Here is a 20383-nt window from a genome sequence, read left to right on the forward strand (position 1 = left end):
AAGGACTGCAATCCCTCCAAGGGGATTTGAACTATTGCCAAGTGCAGGTTCCGACCTCACTGTTTAGCACTGGATCTGCTCTTCCCGTTTCAAAATCAACACTCTGATACCATGTGAAAATTCCTACACTTGAAGGAATCCCTACTGCAACAAATCTGAATCTACTTCACCTATTTGATTTTTAAATTATATTCATCAAGTTATTCTTCTGAATACTAAAGCAAATTACTTTTGCAGCCTACACTAATTAAATATTTTATCTCATGAAACAGAAAATAGAGCAAAGAACAAGATACATAGGACACACTTATTTTTGGACACAATAGTCCCCAGAAAAACCCAATGCGGGAAAACCGGTGCAGTAGTTCTTAGGATTTATTATTATGCAGGAGAAATATTTGAATACGAATCTAGGATGTTCATCTAGCAATCCTTTATAGAGAAAATACTAGCGGAAAATTTGAGTGAGTTTTACCTCACTTCACTCGGCAAAATTCTCGCTGATCCGGCACAAGACTGGCTAACCCTGGCTATTTTTGTGTCACCTCTTCTGCACTCTGTGCCAGCTTTCCTAGTTGTTCCGGCAGTTCCAGTTATTCTCGGCAGTTCTGGCTTCTGCGCTTTGCGTCAGCTTTCCCAGATATTCCGACAGTTCCAGCTTTTGCCCTTTGCGTCAACTTTCTTAGTTGTTCTGACAGTTCCCAATAGTTCCAGTTGTTCCCGACAGTTCCAGCTTCTTCCCTCTGCGTCAGCTTTCCCGGCTGTTCAGCAGTTCCCGACAGTTCCGGTTGTTCCTGGTAGTTCGGCTTCTGCGTGACACGCAACTTTTTTGCTCAGCTGGCTCTCTCCGTCTCTCTGTCTGTATTCTTCGTAAAGTCCTTCTCCCGGATTCTCATTGCCCCTCTGCTACAGAATGATCACATAATTTGAAATCCTTAGCAAACCCTACCCTAGAAATCGAATTCTTGATCAATTCGTTTTCTCCGTGTGTGTTTCGAAATAAACCCCAAGCATCCATCTTATACTTTTCTCGTTGAGACTTCAACAACCGAGATTAAGTCTCTAATCAACGGCTAAGATTAAAACATGATTTAATCCGCCTTCTAGATCATTTTCACCCATATTTTGATTAATACCCATTAATATTTTAATTTTGCTAAGTTTAGACTTAGGAACCCCATTAAAAATATTAATTATTTTAATAAAATACAATCCAGGTGGAATTTCACCAAATTGTTTCTGGGTTCTTTAGAACTCATGTGCCTTAGCCTCTCCACCAATTTTCAAGGCTAGAGCACTTCCAATGTTGCCAAAAACTAACAGGACCAGAATTGTTCCTTTTCTTAGAGTGAGCAGAGAAGGCAGTAGGATTGTTTCCATTTGAGGGCTTGTCTCTTTTTGTGATCCTTATTTCTTCTTGAGTGGATTTAGCCAATAGTTCATCAAATCCTAGAATCCTATCATTGTTGAGAATGTTAGTGTTGAGCACATCCCAATCTCTTGTAAGGCCCCCAAGTGCAATAAGGGAGAGCTCTCGGTCACCAGTGACTTCTCCAAAAGATAAGAGATCATTCTTGATCTCAGTAATCCTCGTCAAGTAGGATTGGATGGATTCTCCTCTATCCATCTTGATGTCTTTCAACTTGTTCTTGAGAAAGAGAATTTGATTTGCATTGTTTACTTTGAACATCCCAACCAACTTTTCATACATCTCCTTAGATGTTTCCAAATCAGAAATATAGGTAACCAAAGGCTTATGAATGGAATCTGTGAAAATTCTATCACTGAAACAAATGATTTATTTTACCTACTTATTTTCCAATAAGTTATTTACGAAAACCCTTAAATAAACATTAAAATAAATTCTGATGCAGATATCACACCATAATACAGAAACAAATACATGCACAAGAATCAAACACATCAACACAAATATTTTGGGCAATTGTCCCCGGAAAACCCAATGCGGGAAAACCGGTGTATCTGAGGAGGCTTTTATTAATCATCTATTCTTGAGTACAACTGGGTGCCAAATTGGCTTACCCAACAGAGATAAATTCTCCAGCACCTCTTTCAGACTCAACATCAAACTTGCTGGCCTCTACGCAGCTCCCAGACCCTCTGCGTCAGCTTTTGCCTCTCTGCGTCAACACTGGGCCTATCTACGTCACCCACGCAGGCCCTCCAGTGACTGCGCAGTCCTGTTGCCTCTGCGTCTGCTTGAGAGGCTCTGTGTCTGCCTCTCTAATCTATGCGCTGATCTTCTAGTATTGTTCCTGACTCTTTGTTCCGTACTCGCTACCTCTTGTGTCAATCCAAACCTCTAGTTCGCATTTGTCAGCAAACCCCACTCCAGAAATCGAACTAACCGAACTGACTGGTCTCCCTTAGTATATCTCCAACTGACACTCAAGTCCCCTTTTATACTTTTCCTGTTGATGAATCAATGGCCGAGATTAAGTCCCTAATCAACGGCTAAGATTAAAATAGACTTGCTCCTTATCTTTTGGAAGCTTCTCATCCTTATCTTTATTAATATCCATTAATATTTTTATTTTCCTAAGTTTAGACTTAGGAACTCATTAAAAATATTAATTATTTAATAACTCTTCATCTGGATGGATTTTTCGAAAATGATTTTTGAGTTTTGGAGATCTCATGTGCTTTAGCCTCTCTACCAATTTTCATGGCTAGAGCACATCTGATGCTACCCCAAATCAACACTCCCTCTTAGCGAGGAATGTGCTCAAGTAATACTCCACACTGCGCATCACTCCAATTATACAACACCGGTATTGTGCTGATGCTAGGCCTCCCCACCCAACATCTTCTTCACTGTTGCATCCAATATTGTTGCCCATGGCTCTACCACTGCCACTACTACATCTGTATGGCAGCTCCCTCTGCATTTGTTTTGTGGTTGGTCCTTCTTCCCAACACTGCAACTCCCTCTGCATCCGTGCTGTTGTTGGTCCTCCTTCCCAACATTGCATCTGCACTACAACCCCTTCTCATCATGCTGCAACGTGCTACTACACTACAACATCATACCCATTTCTGCTACTGAAATGGATTCTTTATCATCCCCATCTTCTCCCTGAAATAATCAAACTTGGTTCTTCCAAGGGCCTTGGTAAGGATGTCTGCCACCTATTCTCCTGGAGGAGTGTAGCTCAACTGTACAGCTCCTCGTTGAACACAGTCTCTGACAAAGTGACACCGAATATCAATATGCTTTTACTGATCGTGAAATACTGGATTCTCAGAGAGCTTGATGCAACTTTGATTATCACATATGATCCTGGTCGCCTCCAGCTTTCTTTTGAATAAGTTCACAAGCAATTTTCTAAGCCATATGGCTTTGCATGACGTTGTGCTTGCAGCTATATATTCTGCTTCAGTTGAACTTAGAGCTACGAATTTTTGTTTCCTACTGCACCAGGAGGTCATTCCCGATCCAATGTTGAAATAGTACCCAGAGGTACTTTTCCGATCCACTGAACTTCCAGCCCAGTCTGCATCAGTAAATCCCCTCAATATGATATCCTTGCTCCTAGTGTACAAGAGTCCATAATCGACTGTTCCCTATATATCTGAGAACATGTTTGGTTGCTGCTCAATGCACCCTCTTTGGTTCCACCATGAACTGACTGAGGGTGTTGACAGTGTAACAATTGTCTGGCCTGGTATTGACCAGATACATCACAGACCCTATGAGTTGCCTGTATAAGGTGGGATCAACATCCTTGTCTTCTGATGCATCAATTTTATTGCAGTTCGTGATCATTGGAGTAGCGACGGGTGTACAATCCTGCATCCTGAATCTCTTCAAAAATTTTGTAGCATATCTCCCTTGCCCAAGGAAGTTCTCCCCCTTTTGTTGCCAAACTTCCAACCCCAGGAAATAATGCATTTGTCCCAAATCCTTCATGTCAAATTCTGTGGCTAGATTCTTCTTGCAGCCCCCAATGAGCTTGGATGATCTCGTCAGGAAGAGATCATCCACATATAATACTCAGGATTAGAGGCTCATTCTCTACAACCAGATAGTAGAGATTTGGATCTATGTCACTCTTGACAAATCCCATCTTTTGCAAGTAGCTATCAATTCGACCATACATGCTCTAGGTGCTTGTTTCAGCCCATACAAGGTTTTCTTCTATCTGCATACATGAGACTTCTTCTCATGTGTCTCAAAGCCTTCTACTTGTTCAATGTATACCTCCTCTTTTATCACCCCGTTCAAGAAAGTCGTTTTGACATCCATCTCTTAATCTCCCATCCCATCTGTGCTGCAAGAGATATCACGGTTCTAATAGATGTATACTTGGCTACTGGGGCGAAGGTCTCTTCATAGTCAATTCCTTCCTTCTGAGCATACCCCTTAGCCACAAACCTGGCTTTGTATTTTTCCATAGTGTCGTCTGTAGCGTATTTAATCTTGTAGATCCATCTCGAAACTACCACCGATCTATCTTTACGCCTCGGCACTACCTCCCAAACATCATTCACCATTATGGAGTTGTATTCCTCTACCATCGCATCCACCCAAACCTGATGTTGAGCAACCTCCTGAAAACTAGCAGGCTCCCCATCTTGAGCTACTAATGCTTGATATCTATCTGGTTGTTTTCGCTCCCTTTTATTGTTTCTTGGTGCACTGATGAAATCCTTTGCATCTCGCAGAATCTGACGAATTTCCCTGCTCGTTTATCCTCTACTAGTAGGTGCTTCTGTTAGCAGCTCCTCCTCCTGTGATTCTTCCTGATCCGAGGAACAATTCTTTACTTCTGTTGGTTGAAGTGGTTTGACCAACGACTCATCTTTTGGCTGCTCCTCGAAAGGTATTTCTCGAGATTTTCTGAGGGCCCTGTCCTCCATGAACTTCACATCTCGTCGAACTACTACCTTCCTGCTCCCTGGAAGATAGATTCTGTATTGCTTAGCGTTCTCGCTATATCCCACTAGATATCCTTTCTCTATAGTTTGATCCAACTTCTTCCTCTTTTCCTTGGGTATGCGGCAATATACTAAGCTCCCAAATATCCTGAAATGACTGACTTCAGGTGTCTTCCCTGTGAAGACTTTCTTTGGAGTAATCTTGCCCAATACGCGATGAGGAGTTCTATTCTGAACATAGACTACCGTGTTGCATGCCTTTGAACATATGAACTTGGGCATATCTTGATCATACATCATGGCCCTAGCTGCTTAAACGATAGTCATGTTCTTTCTTTCTGCTACTCCATTCTGCTCTGGATTGTACGGAGTTGTCCACTTTCTTCTGATGTCCTCCTTAGTGCAAAAATCAGTGAAGTCCTTATTGACATACTCTCCACCATTATCTGAGCGCAAAACTTTTATTTTCTTCCCAGTCAGATTCTCCACCAGAGTCTTGAACTCTTTGAATCGACAGAAAACCTTGTCCTTGGTTTTCAGAAAATAAATCCAAGTTTTCCTTCAGTGGTCATCAATGAAGGTGACAAAGTATTCGATACCGCTAAGAGCTTTAGTGGATATAGGTCCGCAGATATCTGAGTGTATCAATCCTAGTACACTTTTGGCCCTTTTTTAATTGTAGAAAATGTGCTTTGGCATACGTTCCCAGACCACATCGTCTGCATACATCATCTCGTTCTATACTAAGATCCGGAAGTCCTTTTATAGTTTTTTTGAGAATTCTCAGAGCCCCATGGTGCAAATGTTCCATTTTTCTGTGCCATAGTTCATTCAAATCCTTGTCTTCATGACTGCTTATCAATGCCATTGGTGATTCTAGTTGTAATCTGTACAACCTGTTACTTTTGATCCGGATCTGCACTTTCATTTTCCAGCTCTGGTGTTTGACATATACTTTCTCCTTGATGAATAAAACATCATAGCCTTTGCCTTGAAGTTGTGATACGAAAGTAAGTTCATCCCTAGTCTTGGTACATACAGCATATTGGTAGCACAAAACTGCTCTCCCGTTTCTGTATGAAAAACTATGGTATCCTTCCCTACTGGGGTACACTTTGCCTTATTCCCCATGGTGATCTGAAAATTCATCCTTTCCTCCTGATAATCTGAGAAACATTCTTGAATTCCCATCATATGCCAGGAGGCTCCACTGTCTATATACCATACCTCTGATGATGCAGAGCTAGTCACAAGCAATTTCTTCTTCCAATCTGGAAGCCAACATAGAGAAATCTAAATCACTGTCTCTTGTGCAATTTTTTGAAAATTTGTTTGAGTCTCCTGACATAGATGCCTCTGTATCATGGTCTCGACCCATAGTTGATTTTCCCTTCCTATCTTTGATTACTTGCTCTGATACCATGTGAAAATTATATCACTGCAACAACTCATTTATTTTACCTACTTATTTTCCAATAAGTTATTTACGAAAACCCTTCAGTAAACATTAAAATAAATTATGTTGCAAATATCACACCATAATACAAGAACAAATACATGTACAAGAATCAAACACATCAACACAGATATTTTGGACAATTGTCCTCGAAAGAACCCAATGTGCGAAAACCGGTGTAGTAAAGGAAGATTTTATTAATCAACTATTCTCGAGTACAACTAGGTGCCAAACTGGCTTACCGAATAGAGATAAATTCTCCAGCACCTCTTTCAGACTCAGCGTCAGACTTGCTGGCCTCTGTGCAGCTCCCAAAACCTCTGCGTCAACTTCTGCCTCTCTACGTCAACACTGGGCCTCTCTGCGTCACCCATGCAGGGCCTCCAATGACTACGCAGTCCTGTTGCCTCTGCATTTGCCTAAGAGGCTCTGCGTCTGCCTCTCTTATCTTTGCACTAATCTTCTTGTACTGTCCCTGACTCTCTGTTCCGTACTTGATACCTCTTGCTGCAATCCAGACCTCTAGTTCGAATTTCTCAGCAAATCCTGCTCCAAAAATCGAACTGACTGGTCTCCCTCAGTGTATCTCCAACTGACCCTCAAGTCCCCTTTTATACTTTTCCTGTTGATGAATCAACGACTAAGATTAAGTCCCTAATCAATGACTAAGATTAAAATAGACTTGATCCTTATCTTTTGAAAGCTTCTCATCCTTATCTTTATTAATACCCATTAATATTTTTATTTTCTTAAGTTTAGACTTAGGAACTCATTAAAAATATTAATTATTTTAATAACTCTTCATCTGGATGGACTTTTCCAAAACAATTTCTAGGTTTTGGAGATCTCATGTGCTTTAGCCTCTCCACCAATTTTCATGGCTGGAGCACATCTGATGCTACTCCAAATCAACAGAATCAACAATAATCTTCTTAGCTTTAACCTCACCTTTCTTATACTTGGTTTGTGCAACAGCAGATGCATTTGAAGGAGGCTTTGTTATTCTTCCTTTGACATAGTCCATGGCAGCATTTCCTTCTAATGTCAAATCCAAAGTCATCTTTGACATCATTTTCTTCTAATGTCAAATCCAAAGTCATCTTCCATGCATGATAGTCGGATTTTTCCTTAAGCTTGTCCTCGGATTTGAAGAAAGATGTAGTTGTCCTTGGGACTCGATCCAAGTCCTTTTTCAATAGCTTCCCTTAGTGATTGCTTTGCTTCACTCTTGCTTGGGCTTTGTCTTCACCTGAGCTTTGATACCATGTTAATTTTAGATAACAATGTTATGTTCTATGTTTTAGCACAATTTACTTCAATGTTTCTTGTCAACCCAATGACAATTTCCAATTATCTTCAATAGCAATCACATTAACTTGTACACATTGATAGTAAATGCAGATAGAACATAACAACATGTGCAGAAAACAAGTCAAGACAAGAGGACACAAGATGTGGTGGATGCCTGGGACAAACCCCAATGTGGGGAAACCCTTTGATCAATTCTTCTTATTATTCTTCAATAGTTCAAATATAGAGAGAGTACAAATATCAGAAATACATGCCCAAAATAAATTTGTCAAATCAGTGGTCAATGCAGCCCTAACCAGAAAGTTTACAATGGTCAAAGATGCCCCAAAACTTTCTCTAATCAGCTCAGTCAACAACAGAAGAATGCGGCCTCCAAAGAGGGTCAAAGTCAACCCAAAACAAGCTCGATCAACCCAGTCAAAGGTTTGCTATAAATCTACGGTCAAACCAGAAAGTCAACACAACACTCAACTCGATCAAACAATCCCCAATCACCTCGAAATCCATGCCAAAGAATGCGGCCTGCAGAAATCGAAATTCTGCCCCCAAAATAGAAGTCAATGTTGGTCAAACATTGTTGGTCAACGCATGCCCTAGTCTTGAAATTTTTGGCCTTGAAAATCAGTCCAGAAATCTACTTTCCTTCCACACATGCAAAGAAGAGAGCCTCCAAGTTGTACGAACCAATCAAGAGAGGAGAGAGAAGATGATGTGATGAGATGAGTGATGTCCAAATGAGAGAAGGGTCACTCCTATTTATACAATTCGTTGAGGGTGAGGAGACACATCCATTGGGCTTCATGAGCCTACATTTGATTGAGGCGACCTTGACAATTTGTTCATGAGAAAGTATAAACTCAAAATTCCATTTCTGCTTGTCAGAATGAGATGATCTTTATATCAAAATTGTACTTCTCGAAGAGAAGAATCCAATGCAATAATCATCTCCATCATATGAGTTGTCCTAAAGGTGGAAGTTGGCCCTAGTTGCCAATTTTAACAAAGGTACATCCTTCAAAAGTGGTGGCATGTGACAAATAGGTGAATGAAGTAGGGATGAGAAAGGGAAGCCCTAGGCCACATGCTGGGGTACAAGGGTAGCTAATAAAAGTGAAGCCCACACTAGGGTTTATAATATATAAGAGGGAGCAATCATGGTACATGAGGTGTCCCGACCTTGATTTTTCCACCCTTCTTTATATGCCTTCTGCCTTTTTATGATTTTATTTGATTAACTGCTTGGGGCTCAAGGGGTAAGAGCATCATGTATAAGATATAGCAGTGAATACCCCCTTTTTAAGGTAGGGCGGTTCATTGCCCACCAGGGGTTGGGACAATCATGGGTTCCTATATGATGAAAGAGTCTCATAGAACTTGTAGGAACCAGGGTGATGGCAATGATGATGGGGTAGAACTCATGTATTGGATTTTTCCCACGCGCTAAATGTGTTTGTCCTTGCCATCTTTTGCACTTTGTGGTACATTTTCTTGTCGGATGTGGGGAAATATGCTTTTGTCTTTCTTTTTAGCTGCATCAGCCTCCAGGGCATCATTTTAGACTTGATCTAAGGTGTGGGCAAAGGGAAGGGGTGATCCAAACCTATGTGGACCCAAGTGAGAGAAATTATGAATGGGGTAATAATTGTGAAAAATTCTGAATCTACACATCAGAAATCCTACTGCAATGACTGGTTTATCATCTCCTACATGTTTTTACATTGAACAAGTTATTTAAATTATGTAAACACTGATGAAAAACACTATTACAGACTACACTGAAATACAAATCATAAACTGAAATAGACATGAGACAAACACACAAGTGACACTGTTATTTTTGGACAAACGTCCCCAAAAAAACCCAATGCGGGAAAATTGGTGCAGCAACTCGGAGGGTTTTTTGCTATTAAGTAGTAGTTCTGAATACAACTTTGGATGCCCTTTCAACTATCTAGTTACAGAGATAAAAATATATTGGCAGAAACCTAAGTGAGATTACCTCACTTCACTCGGCAAAATCCCTCTGATCCGACAATTGGACTGACTATCCCCGACAACAACTATGCTGCGACTTCGCAGTAGTTGCGTGGAGCACTCTGGGACAGTGCGTCAGCTCTACACTGCCTCCTCTGCCTCCTGGAGCTCTAATGTCAGCCTTCTTGGCTGATCCTACTGCTCCCAAATTGAATTCGAACTTTTGTAGGAGGGCAGCTCTTCCCCTGCATCAAGCAATGCATGGGCCCTCCTGACCCAGCGTCAACCTCCCTTGGTCTACGCTTCCTTCTGTGTATCTCTACCAATGTTGTTAAAATAATGATATTATCATATAATCTGCGATATTTTCAACAAAAAGATAAAACTGCACTTAGTACTCGGATAAAAATCTTTTTGCCCATTTTTTTCAAAAAAATCACGATGTTTTGGCTAAAAATCGTGGGAAAAAATTGTGGGGCAAAAAAAAAATTATTTATTTATTGAGGAGGAGGAGTTGACCCAAGCTACCCTTGTCACAAATAGAGGACGTGGTCTATCTCCTGTAGCTCCTAGTTCTTCAGCTTCTAGAGCACAACAGACTCCATAGTCTACTGCGGCCTGCCAACTCCACCGACATCTACTTCTAGAGGGGCAAAGGTAATCAGTAATATTAGACTTTAGTTATTTGGTTCATTTCATTGTATATGATATTATGACTCATGACATGCGACACATTATTATATTTTTTGTTGATATTTTGAGGTTGAGTTGGGACTCGGGAGTCAGGACTTATTATTCAAGACATGATTCACTGTTATGTGTGATTTTAGCACTAGAAATAATATTAAACATCTTATATATTAGTTCTTTTATTATATTTATGTGTCAATGTATTTATTTTATGTTGTAGATAGTTTAGATATTAAAAAATTTGAAAAAAATGAATATTTTTGTACCAAATGATTTTTTCCCGATTATTACGATTTTTCCCTTGCGCCGATATTATCCCGATAAAGATTAGTGCAACATTGATCTCTACCTCTTTTTGTCGAGTATTTGGGGTCCCGAAGAAGATCCTCCAACACCAACTATCTGTGCCCCTCTATTGCAACTCAGATCACCTATTCGACTTTCTCAGCAAACCATGCCCCAGAAGAATCGAACTGACTGATCAACTTGGTGTATCTCCAATTGACCCTCAAGCCTCCTCTTATACATTTCTTGTTGATGAATCAACAGTTGAGATTAAGTCCCTAATCAACGGCTAAGATTAAAACAGACTTGATCCTCGTCTCTTAGAAGCTTCTCACCCATATTTTTATTAATACTCATTAATATTTTTATTTTCCTAAGTTTAGACTTAGGAACCCCATTAAAAATATTAATTAATTTAGTAACTCACAATCCAAGTGGAATTTCTCCAAATGATTTCTGAGTCTTGGAGATCTCATGTATTCTAGCCCCTCCACAAAATTTTGGAGCTAAAGCACATCCAATGCTACCCCAAAATCAACAATAATGAGTGGGAAGGGGGCAATATAAAAGAATAAGGGAGCGGGACCATGCAACCAAAATCGGGGTTTTCGGTGAAATACCATCCCTAAAGCCAAATGGTCAGTAAAAGAGATCCCACAGGACTAGAATCTAAGGCTAATATCCAAAAGGGGTCTACAGGAAAAGAGCACAGACCTAATTCATTCTTTCCGCTGAATCCTCCCATTAAGCCATGAGCAGAAATGTCCATGATAAGCAAACTGCAATACTCAATTACCGAATGACAAGGTATACCTTTACGTTTGGGAGGCCCACTGTCACGCCCCCAATTCTTTTTTCGTTAAATTGGCCGAGTGCGGCACCGCCTAAGTAATTAACATGTTCCATTGTTATCTTACTTTATGAACTACGCCTTAACATTCATCTTCATTCATGAATAACATAATATTAATGTGCGGAATCCATTAACATTATAACATCAACAATATAGAACAGCAGGAGAACACATTCATATGAACAAAAATCTTTTATTATATAAGTATGAGAAAGTTTACAATGACCAGGAGCTAGGCTCCACCGGCATTACAACCGAGTCTGTTACCCACCTGTGCACACCCGCATGGTGGTCTCACCCTCCAATCGATCAACATACAACATACACGAGTTTCCTTTGTCAAGGCGGGCGAGCGCGCCCATGCACGACCCTCACCCGAGATACAACCCAAAACTCGTTCAAGACTTCGGCGGGCGGGCGCCCTCACACGCCCACCACCCGCACCTTCAACCGTTCAAACCTCGTGCCAAGACCGTGTATAACCTGCCTGGCTAGCGGGCGCATAGCCTGCACCTTCGCTGCGGCTTTATCACCTCCCTCGCACCTCTTGTTCGATGATTGAAGACCAAATGATCGATGCTCCAAATGGCAACTCCATCGCACATATATACGATGTCTTCGTGTGGAGGTCGCGCCCTCGGCCGACCCTCCATCCATCTCCAACCGCCGCGTCTATGCAAACATTGTATCACCTTTGTGTGGTCGGCCCACCCATGGCGCGAGACCGCCCACCAACTCGCCCTCCGTTTGCCTTCATCCACGGTCGACTTCATGGTGCGAGTTACCCAACTCGCCCATATAAACTCAAAACGCCCAACTCGTCCACATAACATAATTCCGCACCCTTGGTCGCTCCTTCGCACATTTTGGCTACTTCGCACGGTGAGAGGGCGCGCCCGGTTGACTTGCCAACCGCAGGGCGTTACATCCTCCCCCACTCGAAATCGTTGTCACCCTCGACAATCCCGATCTCCTCAGTAGCTTCCTATCATACTTCTCAATCTTCTTCTTCCATCTCCAAAGTGAGTCCTCTGTTTCCCAACTTTCCTCCTCCAGTGCATTCTTCCATCTGACAAGAAATTCCCGTTTCATGTGGCAACCAATCCTTGTAGTTCTGAAGCTCAAAATCTTCTCCAACTCCAAATCTGGCTTGTCCACAATCCCGGCTGGTCCTCTCGGTAGTTCAGCTCTCTCTGGATGATCAGCATCAAGTCTACATCTCTTCAACTGACTCATGTGAAAAACCGGATGCTTCATGTGCATATGGTGTGGAAGCTCCAGCTCATAAGCAACTTCCCCCACTCTCTTCTTCACTCAGAATGGTCCCTCATACTTCCATGTTAGTTTGCTCACAGTCCCCTTAGGTGGCTGAAACTGCTCCCTGGTAATCCTGAGAAACACCATATCTCCCACACTGAAGTGTACATCTCGTCTTCCTCTATCAGCCCATTTCTTCATTCTCCTTGCAGCTTCGTGCAAGCACAACCATGCCAGCTCCAAGGTCTCATCCCAAGCCTTCATGAACTTCTTCGCATGAGGACTTCTAAAAAAACCTCCTGTCACTACGGTATGCAGTGTGATTGGCATCTGTCCATTCACCAACTCAAATGGACTATACCCCGTCGCAAAACTCTTTTGAATATTGTAACTGAACTGAGCAATATCCAAGAGGTCAGGCCAATTCTTCCGATTAGCCATCACATAATGCCTCAAGTAATCCTCCAGCAATGCATTGATCCTCTCAGTCTGTCCATCTATCTGCGGATGGTAACTCGAACTCATCAACAACTCTGTCTCGACTAACTTGAACAATGTGGTCCAAAATCTACCTGTAAATCGCGGATCTCTATTTGACACGATGCTTAATGGTATCCCCCAATACTTCACCATGTTCTTAAAGAACAATTCCGCAGTCCGCTCGGCTCCACAAGGAACAAAGACAACATACTTGGAAAAACGATCAACCACGACCATTATCCCATTATACCCCTGAACCTGTGGCAAATAAGAAATGAAGTCCATCGAGACACTCATCCATGGTCTCTCAGGAATCGGTAAAGGCTGCAACAGACCTCCTTGCCTCTGAGTATCTGATTTGTCCTGCTGACAAATGATGCACGTATGTACATACACCTCTACATCCTCCTGCATCTTCTCCCAAAAGAATCCTCTTTCCAACAATGCCAAAGAACGACGCTACCCTGGGTGCCCAGCCCACGGTGATTAGTGGCACTCCTTCAAAAGGTGTCTCCTGATTCCAGATGACTTTGGAACATAGAGTTGGTTTCCAAAGAACAAGAATCCATCTCGGAGAAATAACTTTCGTGTCTTCCCCTCCTCTATCTGCTTCACTATATTCTGTGCCAAAGTATCGGTTTCAATTCTTTCCTTGAGCTTATTCTGCATCTCTTCTGACATCTGAATTCGACTCCTACTCCTTTCTACCCGATCTTCTCCTTCCAATGCTGCAAGTTGTCCCTTCTTGCGAAGGGCATCTTGTATCGCATTGTGCCTTCCCGGTCTATACTCGATAATCATGTCGAATTTTGCCAACGAGCTTGCTTCGCAGAAAGCTTCGGTTGTGATGCAAAGTAACTTGCTGCAACGTTGTCAGTCTTGACAACAAACGGCTTCCCAATTAGGTAATGCCTCCACACATGAAGACAGTGAATGATTGCAGTCATCTCCTTTTCATGGACCGAATACCTCCGTTCTCTATCCTGCAACTTCTGGCTCTCGTACGCCACCAGATGCCCATCTTGCATAAGAACCCCTCCTATGGCAAAATCTGAAGCATCTGTGTGCACTTCAAACAGTCTCTCGAAGTCAGGCAACTTCAGTATTGGTGCTGTAACCATCCTCTTCTTCAAGTCATCAAATGCCTCTTGACATTTATCTGTCCAACTCCATCTCTTGTCTTTCTTCAGTAGGTTTGTCAGTGATGACGTTACCTTGGAGTACCCCTCTACAAACTCCCGTTGGTAGTTGGTCATGCCCAAACACACCCTCATCTCATGGACATTCTTTGGTTCAATCCAGTCCTTGGTTGCCTTTACTCTGCTCGGCTCCATCCGTATGTACCCTTGACCAACTATATGCCCAAGGAACGGAATCTCGGTCTCAGCGAACACACACTTAGACTTCTTCAAGTACAATTGATTTTCCTTCAGTGCCTCGAACACCATCGCCAAGTGCTTCTTATGATCCTCCATGTTGTCACTGTACACCACTATATTGTCCAAGTATACTACTACGAACGAAGCCAAGTATGGTCGTAGAACATCATTCATTAAAGTGCAAAACGTAGCAGGAGTATTGCACAACCCGAATGGCATAACAAGGAACTCAAAGCTACCATACCTTGTTACTATCGCGGTCTTCTTCTCGTCTCCTTCAGGTATCCGCGCCTGATAATATCCATGCCTCAAGTCCAGCTTGAAAAACACTCGGGCTTTCGCAAGCTTGTCAAAACAATCAGCAGAAGGATACATGTTCCTTATCGTCTGCTTGTTCAATGCACGGTAATCACAGCACATCCGTAGCTCATTCGAATCCTTCTTCCGCTGGAACAATACCGAAGCTCCATAGGGGGACCTTGAAGGTCTGATGAAACCTGCATCAGCTAACTCCTTTAACTGTCGTTTCAATTCCTCCAACTCAGGTCCTGACAACCGATAAGGTGCTTTAGTCGGGGGTTGCTTTCCTGGCTCAAGCTCAATGCTATGGTCCACTGCATGCCTTGGTGGAAGTTTCTTTGGTAGCTCATCAGGCATCAAATCTGCATATTTGGTCAATACCTCAGAAATCTCGGCTACAACATGCGTCCCCACTCCATCACCCTCGACTCCCTTGAACATCACCGCATATGTCTCCATATCTAACTCTTCATAGCCTTCTCCAAACTTAGTGTAGAAATATGTTGCACCTTGACTTCCCGCCTTTGCCTATGAGTGGGCAAAGTCCAAGTTTGTGACTGTCCAACCAGCACCACCTCATCACAGAAGGGGACAACAATTGCCTTGTTGCCCTTCAAGAAATCTTGCCCCAATATCATATCGAAGTCATTCATCTCCATCACTGTGAAGTCCAACTGACCCTTCCAGTCTTTTATCTACACAGGCACTTCGTGTGCCAAACCCGCCACTTTAGCTCTAAAGTTCACCGCCTTGACTTCCACATTCGATGGAGTTATGAAGTTATGAGTGGCCCCTGTGTCCACCAGAGCTTGAATGGTCTTGCCATGAACCAACCTCTTTTGCTAACTGTGTCGTCATGAAGTTATGAGTGGCCCCTGTGTCCACCAGAGCTTGAATGGTCTTGCCATGAACCATCAAGTCCACGAAACCGAGACTGTTAATCCATGATTTCTCCATAACTTTTCCCTGCATACATGTCTGTTCTCTGTTTCCGTCATCATACACCGGCTTCACTACCTGTGAACCTGCTTTGTACCACTTGTCACGCCCTCAATTCTTTTTTCGTTAAATTGACCGGGTGCGGCACCGCTTAAGTAATTAACATGTCCCATTGTTATCTTACTTTACGAACTACGCCTTAACATTCATCTTCATTCATGAATAACATAATATTAATGTGCGGAATCCATTAACATTAAAACATCAACAGTATAGAACAGTAGGAGAACACATTCATATGAACAACAATCTTTTATTACATAAGTATGAGAAAATTCACAATGACCGGGAGCTAGGTTCCATCAACGTTACAACCAAGTCCGGCGCCCACCCGTGCACACCCGCACGGTGGTCTCACCCTCCAACCGATCAACATACAACATACACAAGTTTCCTTTGTCAAGGCGGGCGGGCGCACCCGTGCACGACCCTCACTCGAGATACAACCCAAAACTCATTCAAGACTTCGGCGGGCAGGTGCCCTCACACGCCCACCACCTGCACATTCAACTGTTCAAATCTCGTGCCAAGACTATGTATAACCTACCCGGCTAGCGGGCGCATAGCCTGTGCCTTCGCTGCGGCTTATCACCTCCCTCGCACCTCTTGTTCAATGATTGAAGAACGAATGATCGATGCTCCAAATGGCAACTCCATCGCACATATTTACAATGTCTTCGTGTGGAGGTCATGCCCTCGGCCAACCCTCCATCCATCTCCAACCGCCGCATCTATGCAAACATTGTATCGCCTTTGTGTGGTCGGCCCGCCCATGGCGCAGGACCACCCACCAACTCGCCCTCCGTTTGCCTTCGTCCACGGTCGGCTTCATGGTGCGAGTTACCCAACTCGCCCATATAAACTCGGAATGCCCAACTCGTCCGCATAACATAATGCTGCGCCCTTGGTCGCTCCTTCGCATGTTTTGGCTACTTCGCATGGTGAGAGGGTGCGCCCGGTTGACTCGCCAACCGCAGGGTGTTACACCCACCTTCAAAGATACGATCAGCAAAGGACCACGTGGTTGGTTCAAGTAGCAGAGAAATGACACAATGAACTAGCTAGTGGCTACAAGGGGCTGCTGGCTGCCGGCTAAGGACCATCTTGGAAAAAAAAAAACTCTCCTAGAGATATCTCCCACAAAATGGTGGGTAGCAGGTTGTACAAACACACGTGCATATGTTTTCAATTAAAAACATTGTGTATAGATCCGTATGGATACTTAGGGTCGCATATAGATCCATATATGTTTCATCTCCCCTTCTCCTGATTTTTAAATTGCCCAACCTGCACGTGTTTCCCCCTTTCAAGTGCTATACAGACACCCTCATTCTAAGATTGTTGGTAGTTAAGAGAGTTATTTCCACCATCTATTTATCTCCAGCTTTTCTTTGATATCGGTTTAATCTTTTGCATTTTTTGGCCTATCCAGATTTCAAGCTCTCCTGGTGCTGTTGGTCTCAGTGTTGCCCTCGAGAAGATTATACATCTAACATCGGCAGAGAGGTCGATATCCTTACCTCTTGGTTTCTTTGATAATCTAATTTGTTTCATACATGGATTTCATCTTCGATGCCACACTCCTACTAAACTAGAGTATTGATGACATGAATTCATTTTGCTTCAGCTGTAGGAGCGAAACTGGCACCAGTGTTCTTGTTTGCTCAAGAGGTGGTGGTGGCCTACTGAAAGAACGGATGGAAGTTGTTGCAGATTTGTGGGCTGCAAATATCAAAGTGTGTAGGCTTTTGTTACCCTTCGTATTTCATTTCTCAAGCGTGCATTTTGTTACTTGCCTGACAAAACATTGAACTCTGTTCCATTTTCTTTCATAAGGCTGAATTCGTTTGCACACCAGCACCTAGTCTTACAGAGCAATATGAGTATGCTCATGAGCATGGGATCAAATGGCTTGCCATACTAACTGAATCCGGTCTATCTCATACAGGTTCTATCAAGGTAATCAACTATAGAAAGTTTTTTTTATACATTATTATTTTCTATAGTGGAAGACTGTCAAATAAAATTTGCCATTTTCTTACAATGTATAATACAGGTACGCCAGATTGAGTTGAAATGGGAAACTGAAATTCCAAAAGAAGGATTGGTCAAATTTTTCAGTGAGCAAATATCGACACCTTTTAGAAAGAAGTCTTCCCTGTTAAGAATCTGGAGCTAATGATTTTTCCAAAAAGGTACTCTTGTTGTTCTGGTTTTCCACAATGACAGGCTCATTCATATTCAAATTAGAAGCCCCGAAGCACAACACAGATTCAAAGTTTCCAATGGAGAATATGTTATTCGACCATTCCTGCAAACAGACGTGCAGAAATAAATTGTATATAGAGATAATAGGCAAAAGCAGAGAAACTTTTTATATCGACGTAGTCGCGAGGCTTGGAATCTTTCATCCGACTTTGGGCACATCCTGTAATATATTTCAGTTTTAGTTGTGGTATATTTGTTGATTTGGAGAGTTACGTAAGTGACCCTAGACATGCCTGTATCATAAGAACCTCATGAACGAAAGAAATTTTGTATCTCAGAGCCGCAGCCTGCAATGACTAGAGGTTCAAATTGCCTGGTTCTGTATGGTAATATGCTCGATTGCATTATGCCGTCATCCATTATATTTTACTCTGTTAAGTGACTATTTCCTTGCCATTGTGCAGTTTTACATTGATTAGGATATATTTCTACACATAAACTTGAGGGCCTACATATTTCTTGATCATATGAACAAGCTTGATATTGTAAGATACAAATGATATGTGTTATATGCATCATGTTACCTGAGTTTCAGAAAATAACAGTGGAAATGCCAAAATGATTGATAGAGGTTGAAGTTTCAAGTTTTCAACTACAGGGAATTAAAAATTACTTGTTTTACCAAGTGTACATGGACAAATGTCTATGTCATATTGTCTGTACATAGCCTTTGCGTAAAAGCGGAGGGATTTTAAGTGTTTCTTTGGACATTCACTCTAAATCGTTATTGTGGATTTGACATCGGTGCTTGGAAAAATTAAACTTTAGCTAGCCCTGGAGTTTTTGAGGTGATACACATTGCTTTATGTTTGAGAATTAGGGGATTACGTTATACTCCGTTACTTTGTTTCAACACAGATATTCTCGGAGACGATGTACCCACACCAACCTAAACAAGACGCTGGTTAGAGAACATTCCTTCTGATGTAACTAACGTAGCCTCTAGCCTGCCAAAGTCAAGAACATCGTTGTCCCAAGAATTAGTTGGCATTTTCAATATCTTAGTTATATAATTAGTACGGGCATATAAATTAACTTAAATATTTAGTAAATTTTGATCGGTATCTGGTATCTGTTTATAAGTACTGCTAAATTTTTAAGAATCCTAAAAATTAACTCAATTATAATTTTATTATTATTATTAAATGAATTAATATACAAGCTAAACATATATAAGATTCTTAATCATAGAGATTTAGTTCCACTTTATCATGGAGATTCTTAATCTGTAAATAGGGTTTGTTACAATACCATGGCTTTTCAATACCACATACCCAAAAACCATAACTAACTGCATATGATGCTGTTTCATAAAACAGTTTTTTTAGTTAATCAATTTAATTAAAAATGTAAAAAGAGCATAACTACTTTGGAGATAAATCTCAACAATTGATTTGTATATATATATGAATATTCTAGAATATTCAATGAAATTCTCTACCATTTATTTAATAATTACTAATAATTAAATTAAAATTCTAAAAAATTTATTTCAAAATAGGCACTAATAACATATAAATGTTATTTCATTAGCATTTAGTTTCACACTATAAACAGAATGGCAAAATTTAACTAAGCAAATACATCACAAAGAATATATATATATATATATACTTACTTTTCATACTTGAAAAAAACCAACCAAAAAAACAAAACAAAAAACATCCATTTACTATAAACGTCAAATCACATCATAACTTTAAACATGTAAAACTAACATTCTTTTTTCTATAATAGTTTTCCCTCCCATTCGGGAAAATCCAACATGGCTGCAAAAAAGAGACAGCTAAGATATTGTACACCATAAGACATTTTGTTATGTAACAATACACTTTTCTACTCAACTATTTTCCACCTGCACGATAATTGGAGAAATAGTGGTTAGACAAAGGTGTAGTCATGTTCAAGACCTTAGCAAGTGTGCATGAAACAATGCAAAATGGACTACTAAGCATTAATTTCTATCGTAGCATTTAATTTGACATTTACAACGCACAAGGAACATATAGGAGAAACGTTGTGATAAGATTAAGTACAAAACAGTCTTGACACATTATAGCACCATGAATTCACATTCCATGCCAATAAACATGAATTATTCATACTTCGCATGCAAAACACTTCTAAATGTGCTCCAAGAGCATTCCACTTTTAAGTCAAAAATGTATTTTAAAAATGTATTTTGATAAGATACAGGGGTTTGTGTTTTCATTTATCAAGTGAGTTGGTTCT

At 41.3% G+C, this 20383-nt stretch overlaps 1 protein-coding gene across 3 annotated transcripts in view; it reads left to right on the plus strand.

Moving 5' to 3' along the window:
* Positions 1-18731, plus strand: part of GCN2 (protein kinase family protein) — a 444532-nt gene extending 425801 nt beyond the window's left edge. For all 3 annotated transcript variants that reach the window (XM_089405809.1, XM_089405808.1, XM_089405810.1), the window contains 4 exons: positions 17316-17389; positions 17511-17619; positions 17720-17842; positions 17940-18731. In XM_089405809.1, coding sequence (XP_089261935.1) covers positions 17316-17389; positions 17511-17619; positions 17720-17842; positions 17940-18062 — 429 coding nt within the window. In that variant the 3' untranslated portion in view covers positions 18063-18731. The remainder of the gene's footprint in view (positions 1-17315; positions 17390-17510; positions 17620-17719; positions 17843-17939) is intronic.
* The last annotated feature ends 1652 nt before the right edge of the window (positions 18732-20383 follow it).

This window comes from Pinus tabuliformis, chromosome 2_2 (genome assembly GCF_031772625.1).
Source record: "Pinus tabuliformis cultivar Carrire ecotype Pingquan chromosome 2_2, CPIR1, whole genome shotgun sequence".
NCBI classification, from domain to species: Eukaryota; Viridiplantae; Streptophyta; class Pinopsida; order Pinales; family Pinaceae; genus Pinus; species Pinus tabuliformis.